The 27,101-nt window shown below is 52.5% G+C and overlaps 1 protein-coding gene across 1 annotated transcript; it reads left to right on the top strand.

Moving 5' to 3' along the window:
* Positions 1-2,497: 2,497 nt before the first annotated feature.
* Cpne7 (copine 7) lies at positions 2,498-20,807 on the top strand. Its single transcript, XM_085843527.1, has 15 exons — positions 2,498-2,786; positions 4,746-4,928; positions 9,675-9,749; positions 9,929-10,003; positions 11,455-11,538; positions 12,175-12,264; positions 12,584-12,685; positions 13,304-13,390; positions 13,692-13,751; positions 14,555-14,688; positions 15,373-15,427; positions 15,884-15,935; positions 16,003-16,136; positions 19,294-19,530; positions 20,086-20,807. The coding sequence occupies exons 1-15, from the start codon at positions 2,619-2,621 to the stop codon at positions 20,221-20,223; spliced, it is 1,674 nt and encodes a 557-aa protein (XP_085699653.1). The 5' UTR covers positions 2,498-2,618; the 3' UTR covers positions 20,224-20,807.
* Positions 20,808-27,101: the final 6,294 nt, after the last annotated feature.

Below are 27,101 nucleotides of genomic sequence, written 5' to 3'. Positions count from 1 at the left end.
CTCCCGAGTGCTGGGATTAAAGGCGTGTGCCACCACTGCCCACGTTTTTTGTTTTTTGTTTTTTAATGTATATGAGTACACTGTAAATGTGTCCAGACATACAAGAAGAGGGCATCAGATCCCATTACAGATGGTTGTGAACCACCATGTGGTTGCTGGGATTTGAACTCAGAACCTCTGGAAGAACAGCCAGTGCTCTTAACTGCTGAGTCATCTCTCCAACCCCACCCCATCCCCTTTTTAAGTGAAGATTTTCTTGGTAAATTCATCTCCCTTTCTCTCTCTCTCTCTCTCTTTCTTTTTTTTTAATTTTTAATATTTTTATTACATATTTTCCTCAGTTACATTTCCAATGCTATCCCAAAAGTCCCCCATAGCGCCCCCCACTTCCCTACCCACCCATTCCCATTCTTTTGGCCCTGGCATTCCCCTATATTGGGGCATATAAAGTTTGCAAGTCCAATGGGCCTCTCTTTCCAGTGATGGCCGACTAGGCCATCTTTCGATACATATGCAGCTAGAGACAAGAGCTCCGGGGTTCTGGTTAGTACATCATGTTGTTCCGACAATAGGGTTGCAGATCCCTTTAGCTCCTTGGGTACTTTCTCTAGCTTCTCCATTGGGAGCCCTGTGATACATCCAATAGCTGACTGTGAACATCCACTCCTGTGTTTGCTAGGCCCCGGCATCGTCTCACAAGAGACAGCTATATTTGGGTTCTCTCTCTCTTTCTTTCTTTCTTTCTTTCTTTCTTTCTTTCTTTCTTTCTTTCTTTCTTTCTTTCTTTCTTTCTTTCTTTCTTTCTGTGTGTACGTGTATGGAAATCAGTTCTCTCCTTCTACCAAGTGGGTTCCAGAAGGTTGTGAGTCTTGGCAACAAGCGCCTTGTGAACTGAGCCGTCTTGTCAGCCCATGCTAAACCCTTTGGTGGCTCTTCCTTTGGGATGCAGCTGTTGAACAGGGCCACAGGTGACGCTGTCCAGCGTCTGCCTAGCGCTCAGTGTTGGAGGAATAAGTGAGTGGACATTCCATGACATCAAGGCAGGAAGTCTGCCTGGGGATCTGGGAACAGCCCAAAGGGCAGTGACCCAGAAGTCCTGTTGGGGAGTCCAGGGGCCCTGTGGGCACTGCTGGTCCTTTGTGGGGCTGGGGATCTGCTTTGAGCCTCGCTCTTTGTTTGGATTTCTCATTCTCTTTGCTCATGGTAAGTGCTGAGTGGCCAAGAGGTCCAGGGTCTGACCGAGAATGGAAGAATCCCAGGGAATCCTAGACTCTGGGATGACCATGAGTCCTTGTGAACAGAAAGCCACAACTACAACCCCACAAGCAACAGTGAGCTACAGATGGGTTCTCCCAACCCTACAGGACTGAGAAACCCAGAGCTCCCCAGGCTGGACTTAGCAGAGGGAAGGGCCCTGACTGGGGCCAGCTTTGGAGAAGGATGGACCGGAACAGCTGGGGAAGCAGGATGGTGATAGGTGAGCCTCAGGAAATGGAGATTAGATGCTGCAGCCCATAAGCAGACGCGTGGCTAATGGGAGGTGTTGTTCCCACAATACCCTTTGAGTTTACCACTTCATCGAAAGCTACGCTACCTCCCACACTCTCCTCCCACCGCCTTGTATATCCCTGTGTTGGTGTTAACACCATTTTGACCCCAGACTCTTCAGGAGTCTTGTTTGTTGATGCTGAACACACCACACCTCGCAATGACCCCACAGGCATATACATCCCGCCCTATACTCCGGATCTCTCGCCCCGTTCACCTCAATCCCCGCCCCAGCCATGGCTTTGGGTCCGGTTTCTGCCCTATATTTAGGCAGAAATTGGCAAAGAGAATGGGCTGAGGGCGATTGCTGTCCGAGCCAACACCTCCTCTTCCGAGTGCCTTTCTCTGGAAAGGAGAGGGAGGGTACAAGAGGGAGGGTAATGAAGACTCCCTTCCCCCTGGGGGAATGGTTGTGGACGCGCCGGGAGTGGCCGGGAGAGAACGCTCCTAGTCCCTCTCTGACCTTCAGCCATAGACCAGAGATTGATGAGGCACTCTCCTTGCCTGCCCCTGGCCTACAAATTCTGAGAAACAGGAACATCCTTCCTGCTGCCAGTGAGCGTCGGTCGAACAGGGAGCGCCCATTAAGTTGATCATTGGTTTAGGTGACAATCCCAAGAGGGACATGGGCTTTGGTGTGACTCTGGGGTGGCTAGTGCCTCTCTCGGAGGCTGTCTGGACGAAGCAAACCCGATGCCTAGGTTCGAGCAGTGCGGAGCCTCCAGAACCGATGGACCCTATAAAGAGACCACAATCCCATAGCCTGCGTGCAACCCAGACCCTATCCGCTCCAGTGAGGGGATCGAAACCCCTCTTCAAGGGGCGGCTCTCCGGGCTATCTCCTCCCCGCCAGGTCCCTGTGCTTTTCTCCGGTGGCCCCACCCAGGCCCCGCCCCTTCGTGGTCCCCTCCATCCCTTCCCCTCTGCATCGCCGCCCTACAGCCCCCGCTCCGTGGCGGCCGCCCGAGACACGTGTGCCCGCGCCCGGCGGGCGTGCGGGGAAGCGCGGCCACGCCTGGTCCGGCCACCATTTCTCCGGCGCCCACCGGTTCGAGTGCGGAGCCTGAAGCATGAGCGGCGACTCGGAGCGCGCGGTGGCCCCGGGGGTGGTGCCTGCACCCTGCGCCTCGAAGGTGGAGCTGCGGCTGAGCTGCCGGCACCTGCTGGATCGGGACCCACTGACCAAGTCCGACCCCAGCGTGGTGCTGCTGCAGCAGGCACAGGGCCAGTGGCTACAGGTAGGGCGGCCGATGTCCTGGAGCTGGGTACCTGAAGACCTAAGTGTGAGTTGAGATTTGGGGTGCTGGCAAGGGTGTTCTGAAAACTGGGGCTGCCGGGGCAAAAGAGGAGGTGTCCACCTGCTGCGAGGAAGGGCAGGGCAACGGGAGCAGCGGCAGAAAGGAACCTCGGTGGAAAAGTGCTCAGAAGTGCAGCCGAGGGTCTCAGCCTGGGGTTGTCGAGCAAGAGTGAAGCGCCCAGGCTAGACTAAGGAGCGCAGGAGGGAGTGCAGCTCAGGAGTGGGGACGCTGCCTGAGGCAGGTATAGGGACTGTCTAAGGTCATAGGGTCCCCCCTTTATTGGCTGCAGCAGCCATGAGCTTCTCGCCGGTGAAAGCAGTGGTGTTAGGGCTGCGAGCTAGACATGCTGGTTGGGTAGAATGGAGCTGGCCCTGGGCGGCACAGGGACTCCATCGCTCAGATTTAAGACGCCCTGGTTAGAGGACTCTCCACCCTACAACCTGTCTCCTCACTGCGATTTAGGAGAAATCGCAAATTGCGTGCGTGTGGCTACAGTTGAGGACTGAAAGCCCCTCCCCGCTCCTTAATGCCTCCTGCCGACCCAGATCTGAGTACCTGTTTCCAGCATGGGGTTTTTCCACTGGCCACCCATAAACCCGGGGTAGCCAGGGTCTTCAGAAAGTGGGCTTCCCCGTAGTCACCAGCTCTCATTAGCCCCCAGAAGGGAACTGCCCCTGTTCTGGGGTAGTGTCAGGATTCTGCCCATGTTCTGGGCTGCTGTTTTATATAGCCCGTGTTGTGGTGTGTATAAACCACTTTCTCAGATGCCAACTCCCATGGGACTGGCTTTGTCTCAAGAGTGGGAAACAGGGGCACACCTTAGTTGGAAGGCCTGACAGGCATAAAAAATTTGAACCTGAGTCTCTACTCAAGCAGGAGTGCCCCCCCCCAACCCTCCAACAGCAGCTCTGAGCCACCACTTGGCTGTGGCAGTCATATGCAGGAAACATGGGAGGAGAGCCAGGAAAGAGGTATCAGGTAGACTATGTGACTATCGTGGGGTAGCCAGGGCACCGAGAATGTGCAGGGGATCCAGAGAGGGAAGGGGAGGACGGATCCTGGGACCCACACAAGAAAGACAAACTCTGCATCTCAGCGTACTCCTTAGGCTCTGGGTCTGAGAAATCTTGTGGTTCGCTGCCCTAGAAGATAAAGAACCTGCCCAAAAGCATTTTGGTGCTCACGCCCCTAGAAGGTATTAAGGGGTTGCTCTGCTGCAGTCTGTTTAAGGACCATCTTGTGACCCAGGTCCTCTCATAGCATTGCCTGGCTTGATTGCTGCCTGGTACATACATTTCTGGGAAGGGCCCAGGCAGACCCTTGTCTTACATGCAGGAGCTTCCATGCTGAGAGGACTTGGTAGTCTATTAGCTAAGGTTTGTCAGTGGTGTATGTTCTGAAGGAAGGAGATGAACTCGGTGGGAGGGACTGGTGAACCCAAGTCCCTCTGGCAGGGAAATCCCTTTGCCACTCATCTGAGTGCTGGGGAAAATGTCTCCACATTAGGCTTGCCCTGCCCAGGACTAGAATCTGATTCTGTCCCTGACATCTTGGTCCTTAGGCAGGACCCTGCTGGTCCCTGAGCCTCAGTGTTACCATCTATAATGTGGAGATAGGAAGGCGGTGGTGGGCACGAGATGAGAGAATGCAGAGAATCTGCAGCCTGTGGCTGGCTAGGGGAAGGGTGCGCTTTTATCCCAGGCATGCAAGTATTGCTGGTGTACAATACGACCCTTCTGGGCAAGCAGCCCTATATATGCAGGTGGGAGCTGGGTCCCATGGATGGAAAACAGGCTTGGAATGGTACAGGTGAGTGGGAGGGGGGATGGCAGGAACCCAGACAAATCTGTAGGGAGGTCCCACCTGTGGGGATGGCTCATAAGATGGGACTTGTTGCAGGTGGACAGAACAGAGGTGGTGAAGAGCAGCCTGCATCCTGTGTTCTCCAAGGTCTTCACTGTTGACTACTACTTCGAGGAGGTGCAGAAGCTACGGTTTGAGGTGTATGACACCCACGGGCCTAGTGGACTGACTTGCCAGGATGATGACTTCCTAGGGGGCATGGAGTGTACCCTGGGTCAAGTGAGTTCCCCATCGTCTTGGAAGGGTAGGAGCAGCTTCTAGGGCCGAGATGCCCTCAGCTCAGGGATTCTGCATCTGGCTCCGCCCACCTCCACTTCTCCTTCAAACTGCTTTGTTTGTTTGAGACAGACAGCCCAGGCTGTCTTTGAAGTTGAGATCCTCCTGCCTCAGCCCCAAGGGCTGCTGGTGCAGGAGTGTACCAGCATGTCCACCTTTCCTTACTAGTTGTGATGTTGTCTCTTTGTTTTAGACAGTCTCACTGTGTAGCCCTGACTGACCTGAGTCTCACAGAGATCCATCTGCCTCTGCCTCCCAAGTGTTGGCATTAAAGGTGTGCCGCCAACCAGGGCCCTTATCAGGTTTTTTGTTTGTTTGGTTGGTTTGGTTTGGTTTTGGTTTTTTGAGGCAGGGTTTCTCTGTATGGCCCTGGCTGTCCTGGGACTCACTCTGTAGACCAGGCTGACCTCGAACTCAGAAATCCGCCTGCCTCTGCCTCCCAAGTGCTGGGATTAAAGGCGTGCACCACCATGCCCGGCTCAGTTTTGTTTTTTGTTTTTTTTTTAAAGATTTATTTATTTATTTATTATATGTGAGTACACTGTAGCTGTCTTAAGGCACACCAGAAGAAGGTGTCAGATCTTGTTACGGATGGTTGTGAGCCACCATGTGGTTGCTGGGATTTGAACTCTGGACCTTTGGAAGAGCAGTCAGGTGCTCTTACCCACTGAGCCATCTCACCAGCCCCAGTTCTGTTTTTTTAATGACTTATTATGTGTATAGGTGTTTTGCATGCAGCTATGTCTGGGTACCACATTCATCCCAGTCCTTGGAGAGCAGAGAGAGTAGCAGTGGCTCTGGGAGCAGAGTTGTTATTAAGCCTCTATGTGGTGCTGGGAGCCGAACCTGGGTCCTCTTGCAAGAACAGCAAGTATTCCTAACTGCTGAACAGTGTCTTCAGACCTCAGAGTGCCCGCTTGTTTTTGTTTGTTTGTTTGTTTGTTTTTAAGATTTATTATATGTGTGCACACTGCAGCTGCCTTCAGACACTCCAGAAGAGGGCATCAGATTTTTGTTACGGGTGGTTGTGAGCCACCATGTGGTTGCTGGGATTTGAACTCAGGACCTTTGGAAGAGCAGTTGGTGCTCTTAACCGCTGAGCCATCTCACCAGCCCTGCTTGTTTGTTTTTTAAGAAGTGTGTACCCAGCACTTGGGAGGCAGAGGCAGGTGGATTTCTGAGTTTGAGGCCAGCCTGGTCTACAGAGTGAGTTCCAGGACAGCCAGGGCTATACAGAGAAACCCTGTCTCCCTGTCTCAAAAAACTAACTAACTAACTAACTAACTAACTAACTAACTAACTAACTAACTAACTGCGTGTAAACACAGGATGCCATATAGCTCAGGTTGCCCTTGAATTCCATATGTAGCCAAGAATGATGGTGAATTTTGAATCCTCTTGCTCCCATCTTCCAATCACTCTAATTGCAGGCATGAAACACTGTACCAGTTTTTAATTTTGTTTCTCAAGACAGGGTTTCTCTGTGTAGCCCTGGCTCTCCTGGAACTCACTCTGTAGCCCAGTTCCGCCTGCCTCTGACTCCCGAGTGCTGGGATTACAGGGGTGCACCGCCACCATCAGGCTTAGTCTTGATATTTTTGAGCCGGGTTACATGCTCCTGTGTTCCTATAGACCTGTTCTAGCACGTCTCCCTCCAGCATCTCCTAGTCACTTCAGAGTCATGTTCTCATAGGAGTAAATAAACATATAATTTTTCCTTTAAAAATAGCCGGGCGTGGTGGCGCACGCCTTTAATCCCAGCACTCGGGAGGCAGAGGCAGGCGGATTTCTGAGTTCGAGGCCAGCCTGGTCTACAAAGTGAGTTCCAGGACAGCCAGAGCTATACAGAGAAACCCTGTCTCGAAAAAAAAAACTAAAAATAGCCAGGTGGGAATGTCCCTCATTTGGTGGGGTGCTTGCCTATTGTGCACAGGGGCCTGGGTTTGCTGCCCCCAACACCGTGTAAAAAGAAGTAGAGGCAGGAGGATCAGTAAGTCAAGGTTGTCTGGAGTGGTGGTGCACACTTTCATCCCAGCACTTGGGAGGCAGAGGTAGGCAGATTTCTGAGTTCGAGGCCAGCCTGGTCTACATAGTGAGTTCCAGGACAGCCAGGGCTACACAGAGAAACCCTGTCTCAAAAGAGGGGGGTGGTGGGCTATCCTCTGCTCTATGGTGAGTTTGGAACCAATCTGTATTAACGAGACTATCTTACCAAAAAAAAAAAAAAAAGGAGAAAGAACCGGGGAAATGGTCACCGGGTAAGAGCTCTTGATGCACAAACACGAGGATATGAGTTCAAATCTCCAGCACCCACAAGCTTTGAGAGGGAACAGACCAGAAATGTGTTGGAGCTTGTTGGCCACCAATCTAGCTCCAGGTTCTGTAAGGGACATTGAGTAAGGAAGAGAGTGGTAGACAAGACACCTGATGTCCTACTGTGGCCTTCACACACACAGCACGCATGCCCACAGGAACACACACACTTCCACTCCCTCCCACACACCAGGCATGGCATTGTATGCCTGTGATGCTAATATTTGGAAGTTGAAGGCAGGAGGGTCAGGAGTTCGAGACCATCATCACACACGTGTCACATCTAAGACTCAAAACCAGTCTAAGCGACTTGAGATCCTGACTCCACACAAGAAGGAAAAAAACAAAACAAAACTCAAGCAAACAAAAAGAAAAAGAAAAGAAAACCACAGCCAGCTGTAGCGGCCATGATCCCAGGCTGCGGCAGGCCGAGTGAGGGAGGAGGGCTGCCTCCCATTCCTCAGAAGCCTGGGCTGCATAGTAAGATCCTGTCTTTAAAATCTCTTACTCTCTCTCTCCCCCCACCCGGTCTCCCACTCCCGCCCCCACATACTCTACACACTGTTCTGCCTGCTCCTTGTGTTTGTCTCTTCATGAGTCTTTCTACAGCAGCACACACAAGCCTTCCTAAGTCTGACACACACACAGCTCCGTGGCAGTGTTTGCCTCTAATGTTTGAGGGTCTGGGTTCCGTCCCACACGTGACAGGGGGCAGACTCCATGTCTTTCCCTGCAGCTGGGGTTGGGATGGGAGTCCTAGGGGACTCCGCTAGCAGCCAGGAGCCACCGTCCTTGGCCTTTCCTCCTCTGTTGCCCCTGTGACAAGCACATTGCCCTGCTCGTGCTCTGGGCCTCATAGTACAGCCCTCTCACTTCACCTCGCCACAGGATGCCCTTTACATTAAGGGATAATTTGTAGATAACATGGAGGCACTGAGATGAACAGTTTCATGGGGCTGTCACCCAGCTGGGTGGGCATTTCTGTCACCCTGCAGGCTGCCCTTTCTGGCCAGTCCCTTCTGTTTTTGAGTTTCCTGTGTGTTCACACGAACCTGTTCTGGGTGTTTGATTCTCCATTCTGACATCATGTGTGTGACTCATCCCCACCACTGCCTGGTCAGGGCTCCTTCTCCGTAGATCTTTTTGCCATCCCCACTTTATGTAACAGTGGCTGAGATGAAGTGGGGCTCCCTCCCTCCCTGGTTCCTACAGAAGATGGCACAGGTACTGATCATGAGGCTGCAGTCACACATGCCTTCACATGCATACGCATATGCACCACAGTCCGGGCAGCACTGAGCTACATGAACATATATAGGCTTAGACATACATGACTACATGTGAATGGATACAGGTACGGCCACACACAGGCTCTGTACTTGAATACATCTGCATGCACTGTCAACTCTAAAGTCAACTTGGCCAACTGGTCAGGTGCCACAGTCTGTAGCTCTTTTTACCATGGTCCCCTGGTGTCCATTAACTAGGAGCAAATGTGAGCCGGAGGCCACTCCTGGGTGTCAAGGTGACAGCTACCCTATAGACCATCGTGGGCCCTTGAATACAGAGCTTTCTTCAGGGAGATGTGAAGGCCTGTTGTTCAGACCAGGTCTTGCTGCCCAAAAGGGTTCACCTTATCTTGTCCCTTCCTTAGACTCTGTTCCCTACTGGACAGGTGAAAAGCCATGTGCGCCCTGAGCCTGTGTAAAGTCATTTCCTTCCTTAGGTTAGGGGTACATTGCTCTGTGGGTGAGCTATGTACCCAGTGGGACAGGTGAGGTCCTCTCTAAGCAGGCACCTGTGCAGAAAAGCAAGCGTGAGTCTTGTGCCATCTCACGGCCACTCTGACTCATTTGGGACAGGAGGGGCCCAGAGCTCAGAGCTATTTAACCAGTCACCCTGAAGGCTTTTCACCCCAAGACCGATGAATATAATCATGCCAACTGTACAGTGAGTTCCTGGCTAATGGTGGATGGTTGATGTCCAAATGCATCTGCATCTGGTGCCCCTATTGGTACATGTGTACCCCACAGGCAGATGAGGGGAAGGCCCAGGAGAGATAGAAGTTCAGACACCAGCGGAAGGGCCACCAGAGGCTAGGGGAGGTGGGGAGCCAATGAGAGCAGAGCAAGCCCAGGGAGCCGAGCGATGTCCTCGTCCTCGTCCTCTTTTTTTTTTTTTTTTTTTTTTGGTTTTTCGAGACAGGGTTTCTCTGTGTAGCCCTGGCTGTCCTGGAACTCACTCTGTAGACCAGGCTGGCCTAGAACTCAGAAATCTGCCTGCTTCTGCCTCCCAAGTGCTGGGATTAAAGGTGTGCGCCACCACTGCCCGGCTCCTCTTCCTCTTTTAAGCCTGCCTGGCTTTCTTGGTTTCCAGATCGTGGCCCAGAAGAAGATGACACGGCCATTGCTGTTGAGATTCGGCAGGAATGCTGGCAAGTCCACCATCACGGTGAGGCCCAGAGCTTCGGGCAGGAGTGTCTTGGGAGGGGACGAGTGGGAGGTCTCAGATAGACTGTAGCTGTCTGTGTAGCTGCTAGGAGAGACCAGAACCCCCTCAGGACCAGTGGCAGCGGAGGCAGGGGGGTGAGACATCAGTCTCATCCTATGGGTCCCCTGTCCCACACCCAGGTGATAGCAGAGGACATCTCTGGGAACAATGGCTATGTGGAGCTCTCCTTCCAGGCCCGGAAACTGGATGACAAGGTGAGGTCAAGATCCCCTGCATGCTGGGCTCTGAGCCTCCCACAGGCCACTCACTGTGGAGACCTAGTTCCTGCTGAGCACTGGCTTCTAAGCTTCAGAAAACAAGAGACGTGCCGGGCATGGTGGTGCACGCCTTTAATCCCAGCACTCGGGAGGCAGAGGCAGGCGGATTTCTGAGTTCGAGGCCAGCCTGGTCTACAGAGTGAGTTCCAGGACAGCCAGGGCTACACAGAGAACCCACCCACCCACCCCCGCCAAAAAAACAAAAAACAAAAAAAGAAAACAAGAGACGTGAGAGACATGTGTAGAGCCGTTGGCACGCCGTGGTCACAGTCCTGCTCACTACATTCATTGTTAACCATTACTCTTTACAGTCATCACAGGCATGGCCGTCACCCTCCCAGCTACACACGCGCACACACATGCACACACATGCATGCAAACACACACACGTGCACACGTGTACACACATGCACACATGCACGCACACACATGCACACACATGCATGCACACACACATATACACACTCACACACATGCACACACACATGCACGCACACACACGCACACACACATACACACACGCACACACATGCACACACGTGCATGCAAACACACACACGTGCACACGTGTACACACATGCACACATGCATGCACACACTCACACACATGCACACACATGCATGCAAACACACACACGTGCACACGTGTACACACATGCACACACATGCACGCACGCACATGCACACACACGTGCACGCACACACATGCACACACACATACACACACTCACACACATGCATGCAGGCACACACACGTGCACACGTGTACACACATGCACACACACACATGCACGCACACACATGTACACACATACATGCAACACACACACTGCGATAAGCTGTAGAGAGCTTTGTTCCACCTTGGCATGTGACTATCAGACTACCTCCAGCAGCGTGCATATTTAATGATGGAGAGAGAGGCCCAGAGAAGACAAAGAGGTCACTGCGTTGAACTGGGACTGAACCTGGTTCATTGTTTCCTCTCATGGGTTGGAAACTGACCCTGCGTAGGTCCTCGTCTCCCTTGAGATATTTAAGCCAGGACAAGCAAGGGTGGGTGAGAGGGGTATGGACAACTGTTTAGACAGCAAGCAGCAGAGGTGAGGACTAGCAGGGTGGGGTCTGTGGAAGCGCACCCGGGGACAGGCTAAGTGAGGGTCCCCATGAGTGAAGCCAGTGAAGCCTCCAAACCATGACTCCTCACCACGACGGGCTCTCGGGGAGTGTTTCCAACTCGCTTACTCCCGGGAAAACTGGAGCTGGGGGGAGGGGGTGAATTACTAACCTGCAAAGGATGAAGCGAGCTGGCAGGCATCCAGCCATAAGGGATGGAGTCCTCCTCGGGCCAACAGCCGGCTAACCCTCTGGCACACCCTCTGCTGTCTCAGGACCTCTTCAGCAAGTCAGACCCCTTCCTAGAGCTGTATCGGGTCAATGACGACGGGAGTGAGCAGCTCGTGTACAGGACAGAGGTGAGGGTCACGCTGCCTGATGACAGAGGGGCTTCAGGAATCAAAGGAGGCGACCAGAAATGGGCCCAGCGTCCTCCCAGATGAGGGACAGGGAGATGCCATGACCCTGTGGCTGGGAGGTGGGGGTGGGGCTTTACTTCCAAGGCCCTCTACTCTCTCTCTCTCTCTCTCTCTCTCTCTCTCTCTCTGGAGGCAACAGCTGGCTGGATTGGCTCTCTGTCTGCCCAAATTTAGCGTGTCGGCTTTGTTGTTACCGGTCCTATTTTTAGGGATACCTGCTTCCTCCTGCAGGGAAACAGGATTTTAGTTACAGCGGGGAGAGAGTTTCCTTTTGAGACAAATTAATTTGAATGTAAAGAATCTATTTAAGGAGAAAACAGCCCAGGTGGTTGGCATGAGGCTGAAGCTATTAGGGTCAGGGGTGGAAGGGGTGGAGACTGGGAGCGTCTGGGCTACACCAGTTCTGTCTGCAGCCTGAAACAGGCATAGTCTCCTGGTACCCAGTCTCAGCTGAGACTCTGAGACTCTGAGAGTCCTGTACCCCAGCTAAGGGACCTATGACCTAAGGATTCCAGAGCTCCCTGGGCCCTAGCTCCCATGGGGTTCCCACCCAGGTCAGTCTTTTCTGGCCCACAGGTAGTGAAGAACAATCTTAACCCAGTGTGGGAACCCTTCAAGGTGTCCCTGAATTCACTCTGCAGCTGCGAGGAGACAAGGCCTATGAAGGTGGGGACGGGGTATGAAGCAGGGCTGAAAACGGGGTCCTGGAGTTAGGGGCGTGCCGTGGGGGCGTGGCCAGTGAGTTAGGGGCGTGGTCACAGGACAGGGCCAGCGTGTTGGGGGCGTGGCCATGGGGCAGGGGCAGGGCCAGGGCCCATGCGCAGGTAGATGTCCAGTTTCTCCAGACCCGCTGAATATTTGGAGAGTAAGGATTTGTGACTGAGGGAAGGTCAAGGAGGAGAATGATAAAGGATAGCCTGCCCAGGGCTGGGAGGGCCTTAGGTCCTCCGAGGAACGCCTCCACTGAGAGGCCTGGGCTCCCCAGTGCCTGGTCTGGGACTATGACTCCCGAGGAAAGCATGACTTCATTGGCGACTTCACCACCACGTTCGCAGAGATGCAGAAGGCCTTTGAGGAGGAGCAGCAGGTGAGTTGTTGGCCCTTCTCGGGCCACATAGGTTCTGACTTGTTCTAGTGGGTCTCTGGGAGGCTAGTCATTCTACCCCACCCCAGAGAAGGCACGAAGGTGACAAAGAGCAGTGACATCTACCACGTGGCCAGAACAGAGGCCTGCAAGCAAGTGACCCTGTGAGCAACCATGTCCTTCTGTGTGTCAAGGTGGGAGGGGTGCCCTTCCTGGGACCTGCCTAACCTTCTGTGGCTGGGTGGGCATGCCGGGAGAGTCGCCCTGGATCCTGGTGTCCCGGAGGAAATTCTACAGGTTCAGAATATGGCTGACCCAAGGCTGCAGTGTGTGCAGGGTCTAACCTCGGCCCCTATCTTGCTCATATCCTTATTTACATGATTGGTCTCTGTTCCACTGTGTGCTTGACGGTTCCCCCTGTGAAATGTGTATGCCCCCACAGAGGCCATTTCTAGCCCCCACAGGCAGCACGGGCTTCGTATGCACTGCTGGTGACAGTATTGTGGAGTGTGAGGTCCCCAGCAGGACTGGAACATCCAGGGGCTCCTGGCCTCTGTGGGGGAGGGGTCTGAATGGTGCTGCTCTGGGCGGGGTTTCTGCCTGTCCTTGTCCCTGTCCCAGGCCCAGTGGGACTGTGTGAATGCCAAGTACAAACAGAAGAAGCGCAATTACAAGAATTCCGGGGTGGTGATCCTGGCAGACCTGAAGGTGAGCCTCAGTCCTGCCGGAAGCCCCTAGGGAGATGGGTTGGTGGGATTAGCTTCTCCAAGTAGTCAGATGATTCTCAGAGGTTCAGTTCTGAGGTGCAGTGGGTTTCACTGTGGGGTCATGAAATACCTGGGAAGGGTGAGGGAGGAGGGAGTGGGGAAAACACTCTGACAGACTTCAGTGCCTAGGGGAGAGATGCCCAGTAGGCTCCATTCCCCCACTGACACAGATATGCTTAATGGGAGGGGTAGGGTGGGGTGAGAGGGTCACGAGTGGCTTTGCCAACCGCATTGCCTGGAAGCTCCACAGGGTCCACTCCTTCCTGGATTACATCATGGGTGGCTGCCAGATCCACTGCACGGTGAGTCTATGGGTCCTGCCTACCTCCACCCGACCCCCCCCCCCCCGTGTTACCCCCAGCCAACTGGGCAGGAGTGAACATAGAGGGTCAGGTTCCTAAGTGCTGTTTGTTCTCATCTACATTTCCCTGTATCTTCCCCTTAATGCTGATGAAGGAAAGGATACAGAAGTTCTGGACCAGCCCAGGGCCACCCTCCCTCAGCAGCCTCCAGGGCTTACCTTCTACAAACGTATAGGGTCAGGAGAACAAAAAAACACCTTAAAGAAGAAAACAGGAGTGGGCACTTCACTAATGAGGGCTGTAGAGTCCATCTGGCTTAGCCTCGAGCAGACCACAGATAGTCCAGGGGAGTCCATCACAGACTGTGATACCTGTGTGCACGCACAGCTATGCTGGGCTGCTGACCAGAGAGCCATTACTCAAGGTGGCTTTGAAATGAAGAGGTGGAAGGCACAGAGGGGACCATGCAGTTAAGAGAGAGTGTGTTTTCATGGGCCTTGTCCCTCTGAGGGGAGTTCAGCTCAAAGATTCTCCCAGAGGACAGGGTCAATGACATCCTGGGATTCCAAGGGTGACACTTAGAGTTTTCAGGTTCTGGGGAGCCTATCTCCTAGGGTAGTTCCAGCGAACAGTCAAGCTTGTGTAGAACTGGGGAAGCTGAGATTCCAGGTTCTTGACGTTAAGCTGGGCTTGGGTATCCTGTGCCTGTCCTGTGTGTGTGTGTGTGTGTGTGTGTGTGTGTGTGTGTGTAGGGGGAGGGGAGTGCAGGTGCACAGTGACATCCATCATCCTGGCCCCTGCAGGTAGCCATCGACTTCACAGCCTCCAACGGTGACCCGAGGAACAGCTGCTCCCTCCACCACATCAACCCTTACCAGCCCAACGAGTACCTGAGGGCATTGGTGGCAGTGGGCGAGGTCTGCCAGGATTATGACAGGTGTGGCCCCACCCATCTCTCTGGGCCAAGTTGGGCTTGGGGGGGGGGGAGCTCTTTGAAGTGGTGCTATGATTGACACCTGTTATGCAGGAGAGGGATCCAGCAGAGGCTGACAGTAGACCCAGTAGACACGAAGCTCAACTGACCTTGGGTACAGACCTTCAGGGGATGGACTTGGGAAGGGGTTGTGTCTTTAACATGGCCACATATCCCTGTGACACAAACCTGGGCATTGGCTGGAGATCATTTTATAGGGCAGAAAAAAATGCAGTCATGGAGGATGGGGTGACTGGCTATGAAGAGGCTGAGGGAAACCCAGATGGTCTGGTCTCTCTGAGCTCCACACCACGGCCCAGTTCCCCATCCTGAGCTCCCTGCCCCTGGAGGAGAACAGAGAGTACAGTGCGGTTAAAGTAGGTGTCTATCAGGAGCTACAACCTCAGGCCAGGGTCCTCAGGCCTGGAGGAACCAGGGTGTAGCTCCCAGTCTTCTGGTGCCAACTCTACCGTTTCCTGCCTGTGCTGAGGACAGTCTCAGCTCAGTTCCCTAGATTCTCCGCTGTAGCATGCATGGAATCCCTACTTCTGACCCAGCAAGGCCTAGGCCTCCTAGTCTCTCTCCAGGGTCTACTTCATTCTCCTGGGAACCTGGTTTCTGGAGCCATCAGTTTTGCCTCTTTTCCAGTGACAAGCGGTTTTCTGCTCTGGGATTTGGAGCCCGGATCCCTCCCAAGTATGAGGTAGGAGAGCCCTGGGCTGGGACCCCTTCTGCCTAGGCCTTTACCTCCCCAGGAAGGACTGTGTTGGGTATAAGAACCCTGGTTGCCCCATTCCCTTTTGGGATGGGCGTGGAGGGAGGGGAGACCCTGGCCTGTGGGCCAGAGACTGACTGTCAACCCCTCAGAGGATGGAGCTGCAGGCATGATGCATGTTCTTATCAGAAAGTGGCAGTTCAACTTCTTACATAGATGCTGGGATTTATTGCTTAATGTACCTTAGAAGATGCAGTTATTACGCATCCAGACACTAAAGTAATTGCCAAACATGAGTTTGTCTGTCTGTCTGCCTCCTTCTTGGCTTCCTCTTTCCATGGAGGTCTTTCCACACGGGCCCGAGAAGCAACAAACCAGCTTCCCCCAGTAAGTGGGAATCAAGCTGGTACTGGGAAAGTCCTGTCTGACTCTTGTCCCTACCAGGTGTCCCACGACTTTGCCATCAATTTCAACCCTGAGGATGACGAGTGTGAAGGTAGGAGCTGGAGGTGGGTTTGGCATAGCGCTGCATTGGGCCAGGCTCACCCCTCCGTTCCCTACAGGAATCCAGGGCGTGGTGGAGGCCTACCAGAACTGCCTGCCGAAGGTCCAGCTCTACGGCCCCACCAACGTGGCACCCATCATCTCTAAGGTGGCCCGCATGGCAGCAGCTGAGGAGAGCACAGGAGAGGCTTCTGTAGGTGACTGGGGACAGGGACTGCATGCCGCCAGCCGTGGCACCAGTTAACTGTGTCTGTAGTTGTGATGAAGCAGTTAGCTGGGTAGAGTCCAGGGCAAAGGCACTCAGGCGGTATGGGGTGGGATGAGGGACGGGGTCAGGTTGCCAGCTGGTAGCTCACTCAAAGCCCCAGGCAGTCCGATTTTTTAGTTCGGGGAAAGAACTGAATGAATCGCTTCAAAGTCAGCCCTTGGCTATCCAGGGCGGACACTGGTGTGCCTCAGTTTACCCTCTGTCCCTCTGCACCTCTGCAGGCATCAGCTTTCTTTAAGGCGTCCTCAGTGTGTACATTTTCCTCAGGGTGGTTTTCTGCTCTGTGTAGCCCTCTGCGTGTTGCTGAGACACAGCTGGCCTGCTGCTTTCTCTTAATTTTTCATTTTGAAAAAAAAAAATTGTATTTACAAGTGACCAGACTAGCACGTGACTTCTGGCCATCCACTGGGTCATAGTGGCTACCAGTTTGCCCCTTTCTTCCTTCCCTTCTCCCTCCCCTCTCCCTGGTCCCTTTTATCCTCTCCTCCTTCCCATCCCCCTCCTGCCAACGTCCCCTTCATGTATGTATGTATGAAGTGTTCTTCTGGACTATTTAAGAGGCTATAGCTTAGTATGGCTTCCTCCTCATTGCCTATGTCTGCAGAGTGGGCTTGGTGCACATCCCATGTCTGCCAGGGCACGGAAGGCAGCTCCTCCTGCTATCTAATCCTACCAGGTCCACATTCGTACCTGTCCCCAGATCTCCCCCAGGTGTGGTCTGATTTGGACTTTGCTTGTTTCCTTCATCTTGACCCCCTCCCCCATCCCACACACATACACAGACTCTATTGTGACCCTTCAGACTCCACTGGAATCCCCAGACTCTGGCCATGGGTAGTCCTGCTGCCCAACAGCACTCTGAGGGGGAGGAGGGTATAGAGAGCAGCAGCCTTGTCAGGGCCTGTTACACACTACCGGCAGTGGAGCCCTCTGCAGCGCAGGCTGTCAGGATTCCTCTGTGCTCCCGGAAGGAGCAACTCCAACGGATATCATCCTGGGCTCTAGGCAGTACTGTCCAGAGTGGACGGATATGGTGAACCAGTTTGTCTTCTGATGAGCGTACCTTCTCTTTTTTCACAATAACTTTTGTGCTCTTTGTTTTCCTTGGAAAAAAAACGTTTTTAAGACTTGAGGTCTCATAATGTTTTCCCAAAGTCAGGAAATTGCCAAGTGGGGCTGCTGAGGTGCAAGTCTGATGACCTCAGCTTGATTCCCGGAATCTGCACACAGGGAAAGGAGGGAGGCAGAAGGGTTGGCCCCTGACCTCCACATGGGCATGTGTGCATCACACAGTGATAATCTTTAAATTTTTTAACTTTAGAAATTAGAAATTGCAGCCAAGCAGTGGTGGCTCACACCTTTAATCCCAGCACTTGGGTTGGGAGGCAGAGGCAGGCAGATTTCTGAGTTCGAGGCCAGCCTGGTCTACAGAGTGAGTTCCAGGACAGCCAAGGCTACCCAGAGAAACCCTGTCTCGAGGAACCCTGTCTCAGAAGAAAAAAAGAAAGAAAGAAAGAAAGAAAGAAAGAAAGAAAGAAAGAAAGAAAGGAAAAAAAGAATTGCAAGATGATCCCCTACACTTTTTTTGTTGTTGTTGTTGTTTTTGTTGTTGAGACAGGGTCTCTCTGTGTAGCCCAGGCTGTCCTGGAACTCACTCTGTAGACCAGGCTGGCCTTGAACTCAGAAATCCACGTGCCTCTGCCTCCCGAGTACTGGGATTAAAGGCATGCGCCACCACAACCGGCTGATTCCCTACACTCTTAATCAACAAATGCCCTCTTGTCCCTTGTTCCTGAACTTAAACACTTTCACTTTTCACCTTGAGTTAATCTGAGACTTAGAGGAAAGTCCCAACAACATGGCCAAGAGCTCTGTCATATTCTCTTCTAGAGCTGTTTTGTGTCACGGTGGCTGGGCTTCAGTTTACTTATGTTTTGAAAAAAAATTGATTTAACTATTTTGTTGTGATAAAATACACACATACAATTGAAAATTTATGATTACAACTATCTTTAAATGCCCAGATGAGAGGTCTGAACACATTCCTGCATTTTGCAAATGCCCTGAGTTTCAGCTCTTCTTTTCTTACTTCACAAGGAAACTCTATACCTGCTTGCTTATGTGTTTTGACTGAATGGTGCTTTTACACACCTCAGTTCTGCATACACATGCATTTTGTGCACGTATGTATGTGCACACACGTGTATGTTTGAGAGAAACCTTGTTCTTTATCTCAGGCTGACTTAATCTTGCAATGTTGCTGCCCTAACCTCCTGGGTGCTGAAATCACAGTCAGCTTTATTTTTTGTTTGTCTCTTTATTCATCTGTAGCTCTGGCTAGCCTGAAACTTTCTGTGGAGACTAGGCTGTTCTCGGATTTGCAGCAGTACCTTGTGTCTGCCTCCTGAGTGTTGGGGATTCAAGTATGAGCCCCTGCTGGCTAACTTCCAGTGAATTCTCTGTTTTTGTTTTGTTTTGTTTTAAACTTTGCCTGTATGTATGTAGATGGTTGTGAGCTTCTATGAGTGCTGGGAATTAACCCAGGTCTTCTGGAAGAGCAGTCTGTCTCTTCAACCCCAATTGTCCAAGCTTTTAAACATTTTTTTTTGAAATATTTATTACACACGTCTCTTGCCTGCAGGCATGTATGGCTGTGCACCATGTGCATGCAGTGCCCACAGAGGCCAGAAGAGGGCGCTGGGTCTCCTGGAACTGGAGCTACAGATGGTTGGGAGCTACCATGTGGGTGCTGAAAATCAAACCTGGGTTCGCTGTAAGAGCAAGCAGTGCTCTTAACCACTGCGCCCTTTCTCTGGTTCTCTTGTCTCTGTCTGTACTTCCAGCCTAGAACTCAGGGATCAGCTTGCCTCTGCTTCCCTAGTGCTGGGATTAGGTGCACACCACCACATCTGGCTGGGTATTGTACTTTTTTTTTTTAAGATATATTTATTTATTATATGTAAGTACACTGTAGCTGTTTTCAGACATACCAGAAGAGGGCATCAGATACAATTACAGATGGTTGTAAGCCACCATGTGGCTGCTGGGAATTGAACTCATGACTTCCTTCTGATGCCTCCAGCAATATTACATACTGCTGATCCTCACGGACGGTGTGGTGACGGATATGTCGGACACTCGAGAGGCCATTGTGCGTGCCTCCCACCTGCCCATGTCTGTCATCATTGTTGGGGTGGGCAACGCTGACTTCACAGATATGCAAATCTTAGACGGGGATGATGGAGTCCTGCGTTCCCCACGGGGCGAGCCTGCACTCCGAGACATCGTCCAGTTTGTGCCCTTCCGTGAGCTAAAGAACGTAAGTGGCTGGAAGGGAGGGGGTGGCATTGAGAGTTGGGCCCTGGGGGCTGTCCCCACTGCTCTGTGCATGCATGGCCCCACTGCTCCGTGCATGCATGGTTTCCTTGCTCAGGATATGACCCCCTCACTGGAAGAGCAGGCCCTGGGGATGGCTTCTAGTCAGTCTCCACTCTGACTGCTGCCTGAGCAGTGAGCTTCTGACCCTAAAATCTATGACACAGAGAAGGCAGTGGGGGTTCTGTGGACCTGGGACACAGCGCCCCATGCCCACTCTACAGTAAACATCTCACCCCTTCACCTGTCTCTTTGTGCTGTGTTGGGAGAGATGTCCCCAGCACAGACATACTGGGGACAGTTGTAGGCACCTCCATAAGCTAACACTAGGACAGTCTAGGGGCTCGGAGGTTGCATTTCCAGTCTGTGTCCTTAGTAGCTCAACTGACTGCCAAGTCACACGTCCCTTAAGTAGATTTGAGTCCTAGGACTGTGACCCAGATAGGGAGATGAGGACATAGAAGGCCCTCAGATGTAACCATGTTCTCTCTGAACCCAGGCGTCCCCCGCAGCACTGGCCAAGTGTGTGTTGGCCGAGGTGCCAAAGCAGGTGGTTGAGTACTACAGCCACAAGGAGCTGCCTCCTCGAAGCCTTGGCGCCCAGACTGGAGAGGCTGCTGCCAGCTCAGCGCCATGAGGATGTCAGGGGAGGGAGCAGTAGGTCCGTCCATCTATGGCATCTCCCGTGCCCCCAGAAACCCTCAGAAACTGATCACCCAGCCCTGCTCCTGTGTTCTGCTGGCCTGCATCAGTGGCCTGGTCCCCAACATGAAGAGATCTAGACCTTGTGGCTTGACAGAAATCAGCAGCTCCCCCAGGTCCAGGCCTCCCTGCACCCAACAGGCAAGGAGCAGGGTGTTCTGAAAGAACTGGGGCTGCAAAGATGCTCTCCCCTCTTGCTTGAGGTCACTCTCCTGTCAATCATAGCACCACTTCAGAAGAGCCCTCAAGCCCAACTTGGCCTAGAGAGATGGGTGGGCTCATGCCTGTCATAATCCTGGCAGCTCAGCTATGGAAAGGGTGGTGAAGGGGTGGTCGACCTGGAGAACCTTGCCATTTGATCGTGTGGAGAGGAAGTACCCCAAGCCTTGAGGACACCCATATCTGGGCACTTTGTCCCCATAGGTTTCTCTGTCCTGTCTGGTGCCACTCCAACCTGTGCCCATACCTGGGGCTTGCGGGGCCTGGGAGGCAGCTTAGGGTGTAATAAAGTACCCCTCATTCTCACAGCCTGTGCCTTTCTTGCTTCAGGGGATCCGATGTGAATGTCCCTAGAATCAGGCTCACCAGGTCACCCACGCCAGTTGGGATTGTGGCCCTGGGCTTTAGGTGGCCCCCGCAGCTGATGTGTCAGGGAGAAAAAAGGATCACCAATTAATTTGTCTTGCGCTCAGGACTCACCAAGTACCACAAGCTGAGGGCAGCTTCCACCTGTCTGAGTGGGGGCGGGTTTTTAATTGAGATTTCCTCTCAATTATCTTGTCTGAGAAAAACAAATTGTCCCAACCCCGAATCAGACCCACCCACCTATCAATCTATCTATCCACTCTGGGGCTATTTTTAGCTACTGATTCATCTCCTGTTAAGCCCGGATAATAGGCATCACCATGGTAACCTGGCTATGATTCCGGAAGGGCCGGTGGATGTTGGTCTCTTTGGGGACAGAGAGGACACCAGAGAATTGTACCTTCCATGGATATATTGGAAAGGAGACACCAGCAGGGTGGGAGGTTGGGGGCCCAGGGTGTCAGCCACGTCTGACCCAGTCCACACAGTGCAAGAGCCTGACAGTTTTTAGATTTGCCTGGGTTCTTCTCTGGTGAAGCCAAGGCGCCTGGGATCCCAGCAGCAGCAGCAGCAGCAGATGGAAGAGAATGGAGGAAAGGTTTATGCATGTAGAAGAGTCAGTGTGGAGGGCTTGGGATAGCTGCTGCCTGGAGGGGTGAGAGATCACAAAGCAAGAAGAGGGTGAGTTTCTCCCAGCGCTTGAGGAACCTGGTCCAGAAGTGTGTCCTAGACTCTCACCTCACAAGGAAATCATGGCTCGGATTAGTGGAGGGACTTGCCTGGGTCAGGCGCTGGGTGGGGGCAGGGCCAGTACACCCTCGATTGGCGGAGTTCCTGTGTTCAGCCCCTTTGCTACTTTAAAGTGTGTGCTATATGATCTTGGAATCCAGGGGAGCCTGTGTGAGACAAAGCCAATGAGGCAGATAGAATGTGTTCCTAGATGCTCGGGGAGACTTCCAACCTAAGCTGGAGCCTCACTCTCCAGCAGATAGCGCGGGAATGACTTGGGTGAAGAATTTCCAAGTTGGCTGAACTAGGGGTCCTAGAGTGGCCACAGGCCCCACAAGCCCACCCACTGGGACTGACCCTGGAGGTTGACTCAAGCTATGGGATCAGCCCTTTCTCCACAGGCTCTGTAGAACTGGAGGCATTTGGGTGATCCGCCTAGCCAGCACCAGCGTTTAACAGCTGTGGACTTTTAACAGCTTTTGGCCTGAGATGGGGGCCTCTCCATCTGAGGGGGTCTGATCCTTGTTCCTTGTCTGCCAGAGACAAGTATGGCTACTTAACAGGGCTTTGAGTGTACCACTGAGGGGTAGGCTTACATTCTGTCTTTTTGAACTTGGGTTCCAATGTCACTTCTACAGCTAGGTCATTAAAATGCCAAGTGCTAAGTGATCTCAGAACTCAGAAAGTGGATATGTCAGATTTCTGTAAGTTCAAGGCCAGTCTGGTCTACATAGGAAATTCTAGGCTAGCCAAGGCTACATAAGAGGACCCTGTTTACAAAAACAAAAACAAACAAACAGAAAATGTTGGGTGGTGGTGGTGCACACCATTAATCCTAGTACTCAGGAGGTAGAGGCAGGCAGATCTCTGTGTTCAAGGCCAGCCTGTTCCAGAGACTGAGTTACAGGACAGCCAGGGCTACACAGAGAGACTCTGTCCTGAAAACAAAAATAAACAAAACTCCTACAAATACCACATACTGTCCTGCTCAGTTGAAATATTAGCCACCAAGGGGCCACCATGCCAAGAGTGGCCCATGGCCGGTGTCATGAGAATAAGTCTCCAGCCCCGGTGAGCTTCTGTCCTGTAGTAATACATGACTAAATGGATAAATGACCTCAGGACCCCTTGTGGTCCCCCTCTCTCAGTTAGCTGAGATTCAGCCCTGGCTGGCTGCTGTTAAGAGAGGAGAGACTTCAGGCAGAGCCACATAGCTGCCTTACTGAATCGACTGAGAGGATCCGTTTCTTATGCTCTGAGCGCTGCACTTCAGCTCGACCTGCCGTGCACTCTGATGTAACAGTAACATAAAGACTTTGGTAGGAGGTGGGGTGGGTGGTGGTCAGTCTGATTTGTGGTATCAGTTTCTTAGTCTAAGGGGACAGCCAGCTTCTGAAGGTCCCTCCTCTGTGTTCTAAATGTGTTCCCCCCTCACTGTCCCTCCTCCAGAGCCCCCTGGACCTCGGAGGCCAAGCTCTACCTGGCTGGATTAGTGCCTCTCCTGCTCCTCATCCAAGCTAGGCTGAGATGGAGGGGGTGGGAAGGACTAGCCCCGTCAAGGCTGTTCTTTCCCCTGCTGCTGAGAGGAAGTGCGGGCAGGAACCTGTGACTAAGTGCCTGTAATTGGTGTGGGGGCTGAAAAGCTGTCAGACAAGCCCCATGCAGTCCGGCCAATCACACAAGAGCTGTGAGTGAAGCCCGTTCCCTTCGCCACCTGGTCCTGTCCTGTCCTGTCTGTGCAGGGCCCTTATGGTGGGCAACCAGCCAACCCTAGGGGTGTGTCTTCCCTGCTCCCTCCCCTCTCTCTTCTAACTCTTTTCCCCCCTCCTCCTCTCACCAGATCCAGTGCCTGTACATGGTGGAGTATCCCTCCCTCCTCAGAACTCCCTAAGCGTTTGCTTAAACATTGCCCGCTGTGTTGAGTTCTCACAACAGCCCCACGTGATGGCCTCCTGTGAGTGCTTGTGTGCGTTTCATGGAAAGGGGAGCTGAACTCAGAGAAATGCAGCGTTTAGCCAAGAATGCACAGCAGAATTTTGAGCTGGGCCCTTCGTGCTTGACTCCCAGGTTTAAACAGAGCTTTGGTTATGTATGCAGGTGTGTTCAGGCATGTGTCTGTGCACGCACAAGTGTGTGTGCGTGTGTGCGCACATGTCTGTGTGTTATTTTACCATGTGTCTGAGTGTGCATGCGTGGGAAGGGCCGCACTCTCCTCTGTTGCTTTAACTTTTTTTTTTTTTTTTTTTTTTTTTTTTGGTTTTTCGAGACAGGGTTTCTCTGTGTAGCCCTGGCTGTCCTGGAACTCACTTTGTAGACCAGGCTGGCCTCGAACTCAGAAATCCGCCTGCCTCTGCCTCCCGAGTGCTGGGATTAAAGGCGTGTGCCACCACGCCCGGCTGCTTTAACTATTGAAGCCTCTTCCAAGACTCTCCCAGTTGGCCTACTCTATGGGGCTTTAACCTAACAGGAACATCCAGATTTAGAGAGGTTATTTGCAGGGTCTCGGTGAAGCCTGTATCTCTCTTGAACAGGTATGTCACTGTGCCCAGTTTGTAAATGAGCACTGGGGCTTGAAGGCCAGTGCACGAGAGAGCTATGCCCCTTACCACGTGCATGAAAATTCAGGCATTAGGTGGGTGCGTGGAGTTTGCTGTGGGTAGCCTCACCCCTAGAAGGTTCCATTTTACAAGTATACGAGAATCTCAGACAGAGGAAGTAGGGTAAGAAGCCATCTGTTCAGGGTGCCAGGAGTTACATGTCGTCCTCGTTTTAGGCTGTGGGTGGGGGAACTGATGGCCAAGGGTTAATGGGCTAAATCCTCAGAGTTACCAGTGTCAACAGAATATCCCTGAAAAACAGCCCTGGGCTAAAGGAGGTGGGCAGGGCTGTGAGGCAGCAGGGGGTCCTCCCTTGTTCAGGGCTCTAGCTTTCAGGCATCTACTTCAGCAACCAAGATGAGACTTGGGGACATGTCCTAAGACACCTCCAGAGCCAGCTGCTTCTCAGTGTTCTCTCTCAGCCAGGGCCACAACCCTGACCCTGGCCAGGCCTGAGGCCTAGACTTCAAGGTGATCCTTGGTGGGGTTTCAGGATAATAGATCTCAGTCATCATGTGAAACAGAGGGAGAGAGACAGAGAGACAGAGAGGGAGAGAGAGAGAGAGACAGAGAGACAGAGACAGAGAGAGACAGAGACAGAGAGAGATACAGAGAGACAGAGACAGAGAGGGAGAGAGAGAGAGAGACAGAGAGACAGAGACAGAGAGGGACAGAGACAGAGAGAGATACAGAGAGACAGAGACAGAGAGAGATACAGAGAGACAGAGACAGAGAGAGATACAGAGAGACAGAGACAGAGAGGGAGAGAGAGAGAGAGAGAGACAGAGACAGAGAGGGACAGAGACAGAGAGAGATACAGAGAGACAGAGACAGAGAGGGAGAGAGAGAGACAGAGACAGACAGAGAGAGACGGAGACATAGAAACATAGAGAGACAGACAGACAGACACAGAGAGAGAGAGAGAGAGAGAGAGAGAGAGAGAGAGAGAGAGAGAGAGAGAGAGAGCACTCCTTCTGGCTCACATAGTTTCCCTTTTTTCCTAGACTGCATTGCGTAGTCCAGGCTCCTGGCCCTAAAGGAGAGTCTAGCAGAGGGTCAGTATGTCCTTTAAGACTCCACTACACTCCCAATTCCAGTCTCTATTACCAAGAGAGCCTGCTCTTACTGTCTCAGCTCCATCCTAAGTCCTTGGGGAATCATCTAAAAAAACCCTGGGCCCATCCTGGATCATTAGCTATTGTGGCTCAGGACAAGTGTCTGTGCCTCTTTGTGGTCTGGAGCACCTCCTGGGAGCACCCTGGTGCTACTACTTCCCCAAATGGTCACAAAGTCACCGATTGTTTTGCTGGGCTTTGGACCTTATGTGCATGGAATCTCCATACGCGTGGCCCTCTTCTCACTGGCCTGTAGCGTCCAGCATACGTATCTCTCACCCCACGGTAGGAGGTTCCCCCTCCATTGCCTCTGTGCTGTGCATCCTTCTCTAGCTAGGGGGCTGCTCTGGACGTCCCTATACTCAGTTTTTGGAGGCTGGCCCGCTGGCCCCAGGGTGAACACAGTTCATCAGGAGGCAGGGCCCATCCAGAACCCTTGCCACCTTTTGTGCCTTCTTCTCAGCCCTTCTGGGCATGTGGCAAGTGCTAGGACTTGACTTTTATTTCTTTCTCTGCTGTTGAGATGCAGTGCTTCCAGGCCACTGGGGACTCCTGGGTTTTTCTTGTTGTTTTGAGACAAGGTCTCACCAAGTAGCACTGGGTGGCTTGGAACTCTCTATGTAGACTGTCTTAGTCAGGGTTTTACTGCTGTGAACAGACACCGTGACCAAGGCAAGTCTTATAAAAAAACAACATTTAATTGGGGCTGGCTTACAGGTTCAGAGGTTCAGTCCATTATCATCAAGGTGGGAGCATGGCAGTATCCAGGCAGGCATGGCGCAGGAGGAGCTGAGAGTTCTACGTCTTCATCCAAAGGCTGCTAGTGGAAGACTGACTTCCAGGCTATTAGGATGAGGATCTTAAACCCACACCCACAGTGACACACCTACTCCAACCAGGTCACACCTATTCCAACAAGGCCACACTTCCAAATGGTGCTGCTCCCTGGCCCAAGAATATACAAACCATCACATAGACCAAGCTGACCTTGACCTCCCAGAGATCCATTGGCCTCTGTCTCCCAAGTGCTACTAGGGATACAAGTGTGCTTCACCACATCAGGCTGTTTGAGCCAGAGTCTTATATAACCACTTACTATGTAGCTAACGATGACCTGTGGCTTCTGATCCTCCTATCCCTTCCTCCCGAGTGTCTGGATTCCAGGCATGAACCATCGTGTTAGGTTTCATGAATGCTTGAGATCATATTTGGGGCTTTCTGAACACCAGGCAAGCATCTCAGCGACCGGGTGACATTCCCAGCTCATGGGGTCTTTGGAAAAGTCACCTGTTGTCATAGGAACTCCCACTCTGGGACACATAGAAGGTCCAAAGTCAAGGCTGCTGCTGCTGTGTTTGCAACCATTATAAATGGCATCTATAATGAAGTCTGGGGGCAGTGCCCCTGGCTGTGGCCATTCAATTGTCCTTTAAGTACGAGGACTTGGGCTGCTAAGAGCAACCCCACAACAGACAGACCCTCCTTGGAGAACTCTTATGTAGTTCTCTCTCTCTCTCTCTCTCTCTGAGATAGGGTCTCTCTACATAGCCCTGGTTGTCCTGGAACTCACTATGTAGACTAGGCTGGCTTCCAGAAGTTGTAGAGTCCTTGCTAAGTGTGTGTGGATTCCTGGCTTCAGTGTCCAGTGCTGCAAGCCACCTTCCTTCCCTCTGCAGGCAACCCCAGTCCTATGTGCTTGATGCCTCCACCCTTGAGCTCCTCCTACCCATGGGCACTGGCGTGGAGGCATCCTGGGCTCTTGGCTGGACTGCTAAGAGCCCAGATCT

Source organism: Mus caroli, unplaced genomic scaffold (genome assembly GCF_978045245.1).
Source record: "Mus caroli unplaced genomic scaffold, Mus_caroli_1 scaffold_10, whole genome shotgun sequence".
NCBI classification, from domain to species: Eukaryota; Metazoa; Chordata; class Mammalia; order Rodentia; family Muridae; genus Mus; species Mus caroli.
This window is presented reverse-complemented; position numbering and strand designations above follow the sequence as displayed.

Excerpts from the sequence above, each read along its gene's own strand:
- Cpne7 (XM_085843527.1), top strand. The coding sequence starts at position 2,619 with ATGAGCGGCGACTCGGAGCGCGCGGTGGCCCCGGGGGTGGTGCCTGCA. Across the intron at positions 13,752-14,554 it reads GCTGCCAGATCCACTGCACG|GTAGCCATCGACTTCACAGC; the intron begins GTGAGTCTATGG and ends TGGCCCCTGCAG. Across the intron at positions 15,936-16,002 it reads TGAGGATGACGAGTGTGAAG|GAATCCAGGGCGTGGTGGAG; the intron begins GTAGGAGCTGGA and ends CGTTCCCTACAG.